We start from the raw sequence: 7621 nt of genomic DNA on the forward strand, positions 1-7621 counted from the left end.
GTGAAGCGGAGGAGAAAAGAGGAAGAGGAATAGAGACCGAAACCGAAACCGAAACGAGAAGCAAAGAAGGACTGACGTTGGAAGAAATATCAAAGCTCAGAGCACAAGCGCAGCAAAGGAGTAATGAGGCGATAAGGGCTGCTGAAGAGAGGTACACACAGGCTTTGCAATCGGTGAAGCAAGGGCTGAGCACTGCGGTCGAGCAGGCCTCCGAAAAAGCACAGGCTGCAAAGGACATTGCCCTAGAAAAGGGTCAGGCTGCAAAGGGAACTGTCCTGGAGAAGGGTCAGACTGCAAAAGAAGTTGTGCTAGAGAAGGGCCAGGCTGCAAAGGAAACTGTCCTCGAGAAGGGTCATGCTGCAAAAGAAGTTGTCGTGGAGAAGGGACAGCAAGGCGGGGCTGCAGCGAAGGAGGCGGCGGAGAAGGCCAAGGACTACACCCTGCAGAAGGCGGCGGAGGCCAAGGATGTCACTGTGGAGACCGGCAAAGAGGCTGCGGAGAAGGCGGCGAAGGTGGCAGTAACCGTGAAGGATAAGGCGACGGCTGCAGGGTGGACCGTGGCGCATTACTCCACGGAGAAGACGGTGGAGGGGACAAAGGCGGCGGCCAGAGTTGTGAAAGATGCCGCAGAGTATGCGGGGCATAAGGCCGTGGAGATTGCAAAGAAACCATTGGTTGCTGCCAAGGATGTTGCTCTGTCGGCGGGGGAGAGTGCCAAGGAGTATACTGCTAGGAAGAAGGAAGAGGCACAGAGGCAGTTGGAAGAGAAGCAGGGGGCTGCGGAGAGACAGGTAAATTACGTCTCTTTTCCACTCATTATTTATAGAATGGTATGTGTATATTATGTATATATCACAAATTAAGTCACATACGATGTCTCTAAATTACTACAATTGTTTTCATAGTATCCATATGCCAATTGTTAGAATAGAGATTACGCACGAGGAATTTGTATTTTAGTGATATTTAACTTTTTTCAATTATACAATAACAGAGTATTATGCTTTAATGATATGGTACTCAGATATATACATCTAGCATTCATACTAGTTTAGCTTTATGAATTATGTAGCATTCAGATTTCAGAAGAGAATCTATATCCATACAAAGTATTATCTTAGTCGGAAATATTGTTTTAAACCAGAAATCGCGGCTTTGATCTGACAAGCTACGGAAGGGAGAAATGAGAATTGATTGCATTAATGTGGTATGTCTTTGTTTGAAGGAAACGGAGAGTAGTCATTACGAAGAGAAGAAAGAAGAAATAGCACCAGCTCATCATGAAAAAGAAACAGAAGAGACCAAAGTAGAGAAAGAATATGATCAGAGCACACAATCATCTGATCATGATAGTGGGAACATAAGAAAAGAAGCCTCCAAGTCTAGCAGTACTAGTGTGCTAGGAGCCATCGGAGAGACACTTGTGGAGATTGCGCAGACGACAAAGGATCTCGTCGTTGGGGACGGCGAAAACCGACAGCGGAAACGAGAAACGAGTGAATCATGAGTCAATTGTTGTTGTATGAATTATAACTTATGGTCCTAAAAGTTGTTTTGGGGTGTTTTTCTTGTTTTGGTTCGAATAATCTTGAGTTTTTACCATGACTCGGGACCACCCTTTGTGTAATTTATCTAGCTTGCTCATGTTATAATAGTCCAGTTTGTTATATCATTGATGCTTTTATTTCACACCACGCTATAGTGATTGTCACGCTCACTAAAGTTTAGCACCACATTGAGAGGCCATCACCTCACTTTGGAATTGCCGAATCTTCTAGACCGACGGAAAGTAAAAGACAAGTCAACCCCACTCTTCCAACTAAAGCAAAGCAATTCTCAAGCCATTATTGAGCTGATATTATCAACCCAACGAAAAACACGGTTGATAGTTGGAACAAAACACTGTAGTCTAAGAGCGCGCGCGCGCACACACAAAAACCATCGGATGACATTGTTTTTTTTTTTTTTTTTTTTTTTTTTTTTTTTCCCCCTACCCTGCTTTTGAGGGAATTTTCTTTTCTTGGTAGAAATTTGAGGAAAGTACCTTGAGCCTTTTTGATCTGAAAGTACTTGGAACATTTGATTCTTCAGCTTTCTCTTTGCTCTCCTGGTCTTAATTGTCAATTAGCACAATGGACTCTCTAAGATTTCTGAAGACCACCCTTTTAATATCTACAGCTGAAATTCTCTCTCTCTCTCTCTCTCCTTGTTTATCTTGAAAGAATTTTCTTAGGAAAATCAAAGCTAATATGGACTTCTTTGTCTAAGGATTTCACATTAACAGAAACCAACCAGGAAATTCAAATTACACAGAAAAATTCCATATGTCTCCAAACTCCCCCCAGTAAAGGAAAGAAAAAAAAAATCCCTGCCCAATATTCCTTTCAAGGATTAAGTAGAGTTTATAAAAAGATGGTATTCAAATTAATCAATACAGTAACCCAATACAAGATAAACAAAAGATATGTTTTAAGTATTTGGAGAATAAAAACCGATATTAACAAGGGATTTGATCAGTAAACCACTCCATTACATGAATTGGGGCTTTGATCAGCTCCAGAGCAAGCTCCACTATCACCGTCACGCAAAAACAGCACGGACATATGCACGACAACAACAATCTGCCCACAAAATTTATTTTCGGCCCACCATTCAAATTTGATTAATCCCATTTGAAGTTTAATCCATCAAAACATAAACAAATTTCAAGAAATTTGCACGAAAAATCAAGAAACAATTTGTAGGCAAATTTTCAGGGAAAAAAAGCAAGAGAGAGAATTATTACCCGACGATCCAGACGACGATGCCGACGATGGAGATGAGGAGAGAGAGAAGGGCGAAAGGAAGGCCCAATAGAAAGCCCAAAGGCCTGCAATGACCGTCCCCGCTGCACATTCCGTCTCGGAATTTCTCTCTCTTTCTCTGACTCTGCGTCTGAAATTGGGAATTTCCTTTTTTTTTTTTTCTACTGATACTTGAATGCTTCACAGAAGATGAGAGAAGTAACAGCCTAATATCCCAGATTTTTTAATTATTATTTTGCTCAACTGAATTACTGAAATACCACTAAATTTATTGAAAGGAGAAGTAACAGCCTATTACGTCTAAATCACATCATTCCTTATATAGGTTTTTCTTTGCTGTCTTTAACAAGGTCGTATTGTTTTGGGGGTTTTTTTTGTAAGGAAAATATATTTATTGTGTTTAGAATTGATCTCGTTTTTTATTTTTTATATTTTTTAAAAAAGAAAAAAGAAAAAATATTTTTAAAATGGTGTTTGGCGTAATAAAGATAAAAAAAAATGAAAATGATTTTTTAGTTTAGCGTAAAATGAGAGATAAATAAAAAATAATTTTTAGTCGTTTTTCATTTTTTGTTTTCGTTTTCTCCTCTCTCGAGCAGAGAGAAAGAGACAGAGATATTAATGAATTTTTTTATACTGAAAATAATCTTTTAATAAAATTACTAAACGCATTTTCAAAAATGATTTCAATCGGAGATTGAAAACGTTTTCATTTTTATTTTCATATAAAAAGTAAAATTATTTTAGAACGAGTTCGTTTTATCATATTTCTAAAATGTCACATTTGTGAAATTGACAAAAAAAAAAGGAAAAAACTCACGTCGTCTTAAAATTCGCATTAGAATACAAAATATTTTTTATTTAATTTGAGATTGACCTAAATAAAAATATAAGATTGAGAGAGTTTCTCTATTACGATCAGAAAAAATAAATTATTAATATTTTTAGTCTTTAAATTTATATTAGAGTTTTTTTTTGGTATATTTTTCAATCTAATTTAATTTTTTAATCAATATTTATAGTCAGAAATTAGTCCAATTGATATGAAAATCCTACTTAAGAAAGTCTAATATACTTTTTCATGGATGTAAGTAACTATATATTTTTATGTATTTTTTTGACCACAGAAGATAAATATACTATTCTTAAAAGTATAAGAGATAACAGAATAAAATCTTTCATAAAATACATGAAGATGTTTTTGTGGCTATGCCTCATTGGAATCTAACAAAAATGTTCCCCTATTTTTTATATAAGTTCTCCTTTTATTTTTTGTTTCGTGGGTACGTGTATTTTTTTTTCTTTTTTTCTTTTTTCTTTTTATTTTTTAAGGAAAGGTGCGTGTTTACTTTTTGTATTGATGAGTAATCGATCAGAGTGGGAAATTTTCTCATATTTTCTTTTCTTTTTTTCAAACACAGATATGATTTAATTTAAGGCGAAGCGACACATGGCTGGCTGTGGCAAAAGCAATTGCATACCAAGTCAACGAATGAAATATACCCATAATTTTCAAACAAAATTAATGTAAACATAATTTGCAAAAGATAAATTATATGGTAGAACCTTAAAATGCTTCTAAAAGGCGCTTTTAATTGTTAGATTAAATTTTTAATAGTAATATTTATATAAATTTATATTATATTATACATAATTATTTTTTCGGCAAATTTAACCGTTGACATTGTCAATCTAATAATGAAGCATTTAAAGGTTTCCACCCTCTGCCGGATATGATAAATCTACCTAACGTGGATACACTTTCGTCTCGTTTATTTTACCGATTTGAATTTTTAATTTTAAGTTTTTACAGTAAAAATTTTTTAAAAAATGTCACATTTAACTTTTTTAATTACAGTAAAAAGCTCTCAGAAAATGTCACATCTCAACTTGAATTGAAAATTTAAATCTGCAAAATGAACGAGACTTTTGCTTTGTTTGTTTGGCACGTGGAGGGAACTTCGTTCCTTCTTTTTTTTTTTTTTTCTTTTTGGCGTTTGCTTTTCTTATTTTTTTCTGTCCTCAATTATTTGTTATTTACATGCTTTTTCATCATTTATGTTTTTTCTCATTTTTCGACCCTTTTTTACATATATGTTCAAATCCACTCTAATTTTTATACTTTCTTAGAGTTACATTTGATTAAAATTGCGTAAGAATTATTAATTTGTGAAATGTCATTAATATCTACAAATTAGAATTTCACAATATATAAAATAGGGTATAGCAAAATTTAATTTCACAATATATATACTTGGGTGTAGCAAAATTTCTTAACGTGAAGAATTGGACTGTTAGATCTTTATTAAAATTTGTCCAATTTGCATATAGTTTAATTATATCGGTTGCCTATTATAGAAGTGCTTTTTGTTTAATATAGAAAGGACTTAAGTATCTTTCGCTTTTATTTTCAAACCAAAAAAAGTCCATTAATTCTTTAGTAGCCTACAAAACACTATTTTGTTTGTACGTTACAGTTTTAGTTTTTTTTTTTTTTTTTTTTTTTTTTTTTTTCAACATTGCAATTTTAAAACGTTAGATATTCGTAACATTTTATTAAAATTTGATATTATTTTGACGCTGGTGTGATTCTAAAGTATACATACAACATTCAGAAAAGTACAATACGGATGCAATCATGCAAATACTTTACTATATTAATCCTTAGATCGTCAGCAGTTTCTTCTTGTTAATTTTGTATTTATACGGTTCAAATAATCCTAAAGCGTGTCTTCGTTATTATTATTTTGGTAATATTATGATGCCTTTTTTTTTTTGCTCGAAAGTTATATTATGATGTCTATAGTCCTAATTGTTTAACTTCCTAGACTCAAAAAAAAAATTTTTTTTGATAGTAACTTGCTATACTCAAATTTGTTTGATCTATCTTCTTGAAAGGTTCACATTAAACACTCACCTTACCTTCAAAAGATTCTTTAAATGCTTTTGCTGGTGGAGCTGCCTGTTAGATTAAATTTTTAACAGTTAAATCTGTAGAGAGAATAATTTCGTGTGATGTGCAGTAAATTTTTAATACATATATGTGTAAATATGACCGTTGAAAATTTAATTCAACAACTAAAAATAGTGCTTCCACCGGTACAAACATTTTGAGAGTTATGCCATTACCAATAATTAAAATATCAAAAGAAAAAAAAGAAAAAAACATATCCATTTTTCATTATTCATCTTTAGAAGGAAGAGACCGTGTTAATTATGACATTTGGGTTAGATAGGTTTGAACTCTTTACTTAAGTGTACCATCATTTTGTGGGTTGAATTAGAGAAATATCATTTTTAAAGAGTTGTTATATGGATATTCTATTTATAAATAAGATTTAAATTTAATTTAGACATAAAAACGATACAAATGAATAATTTGACTTCATATATGGTGCTCGATATAATTACACCATTTTATGAGGTGATTAAGGTCCCGTTCACTTCACCGATTCGAATTTAGAATTTGAGTTTTACTACAGTAAAAATCTCTCAAAAAGAGTCATATCTAACTTTATTACTATAATAAAAAACTCTCATATAAAGTTATATCTCAACTCAAATTAAAAATTTAAATCAATGAACTAAACGGTTATCTTCTTAGAAAAATGATTTATTATGTTTGGTTCATGGATATATGGACCAAAAAGGTACAATTTGATTCAGGCCGATGATTTCAATTAATACTATCTTTTTCAGTTTTTTTTTTTTTTTTTTTTTTTGAAAAATTACAAATAACTTGCTGTTAATGTTATGCCTGCGTGCGCGTATGAAAAGGAATAACAGCCAGATCAGGTTCTTCCTGTTATCGCTTTGGAATGTGATTCCATTATTTGGTTTTCAAGGATAAAGTAGTTACCATGTGCCCGTCATTATCAAATTCCCTGAACACGTAAAATAAATAAATAAATAAATAAACAAATAAATAAAATAAAGAAAGAAAGAAAGTGAAAAAAAAAAAAAAAACTGTTCCTTTTTTGACACTTGAAAAAGCAGTTCCTTTTTAGCACCGGTATCCTTTTTCTTTCCTTCATCTAATTATTACGTGGCACGACTGTATTGCCAAGGCGAATACTTTTTTTTTTTTTTTTCTTTTTTTGAACACGAAAACCACTTTAAAATTAAACAACTAAATTGGCAAGTACAACCGAAGATACAAAGTAAAGAATCATATAAACCCCAACAAAATCATGTGAACAATTAAAACCAAAGGAAGCTAAAACATGAGTAACATTATTATCACTCTTATTTATATGAGAGCACTCCCACCTCCCCATAGAGGATAATAACCGAACAATGTCCTCTATAATAACACCTTCTTCACCCATCGTTAAGCTTTCCCAAGGCGAATACTTACCCTTAACTATTAAGAGATTGTTATTTTATAACAAAATTTAAAAAAAGTTTAAACTTAAGTTATAATTTTATTTAAATTCACGTTCTTTTAAATTTTAACTTTATTTAACTTTATTCAAGTTACAACTTTAACTCAAGTTATAACTCAAATTCAACTCAAAAATTACACTCAAGTTACACTCCAAAAGAACAACCCCTAAGAGTATGTTTAGTTGAGTAAAAAGAATGAAATAGAATAGAATAAAATTTTACTACGATGTTTGGTTGGATTTATAAAAAAAGAATGATTATTTAAAATGAATGATCATTCACTTATTTTAAGTGAATTCTAATTCTTTCCTCATATGAGAGGAATGACCATTCTAAATTCTTTTTTTATTTTTTTCATAATTACCCTTTAATATTATAACATAATTAAAATATATTATACAGTAGTTATATCTTATAATATAATATATAAT

At 32.0% G+C, this 7621-nt stretch overlaps 2 protein-coding genes across 2 annotated transcripts; one reads left to right on the forward strand and one right to left on the reverse strand.

Moving 5' to 3' along the window:
• Window positions 1–5: 5 nt before the first annotated feature.
• LOC21411092 (seed biotin-containing protein SBP65) lies at window positions 6–1961 on the forward strand (the record flags this gene model as incomplete). Its single annotated transcript, XM_024163308.1, has 2 exons — window positions 6–791; window positions 1226–1961. Coding segments are annotated over 2 exons (1068 nt in total), but the record flags the coding sequence as incomplete, so codon positions are not given.
• A 440-nt stretch (window positions 1962–2401) lies between these two features.
• LOC21385873 lies at window positions 2402–3088 on the reverse strand. The gene is made up of 2 exons (XM_010094605.2): window positions 2786–3088; window positions 2402–2621 (listed from the first exon to the last, which is right to left on the reverse strand). The coding sequence occupies exons 1-2, from the start codon at window positions 2893–2895 to the stop codon at window positions 2498–2500; spliced, it is 234 nt and encodes a 77-aa protein (XP_010092907.1). The 5' UTR covers window positions 2896–3088; the 3' UTR covers window positions 2402–2497.
• Window positions 3089–7621: the final 4533 nt, after the last annotated feature.

This window comes from Morus notabilis, unplaced genomic scaffold (assembly GCF_000414095.1).
Source record: "Morus notabilis unplaced genomic scaffold, ASM41409v2 Scaffold1475, whole genome shotgun sequence".
In the NCBI taxonomy this organism is placed as follows: domain Eukaryota; kingdom Viridiplantae; phylum Streptophyta; class Magnoliopsida; order Rosales; family Moraceae; genus Morus; species Morus notabilis.

Coding starts and splice junctions, on each gene's coding strand:
- LOC21385873 (XM_010094605.2), bottom strand. CDS start 2,895: ATGTGCAGCGGGGACGGTCATTGCAGGCCTTTGGGCTTTCTATTGGGC. Junction 2,622..2,785: donor ATCGTCGTCTGGATCGTCGG/GTAATAATTCTC, acceptor TTTTGTGGGCAG/ATTGTTGTTGTCGTGCATAT.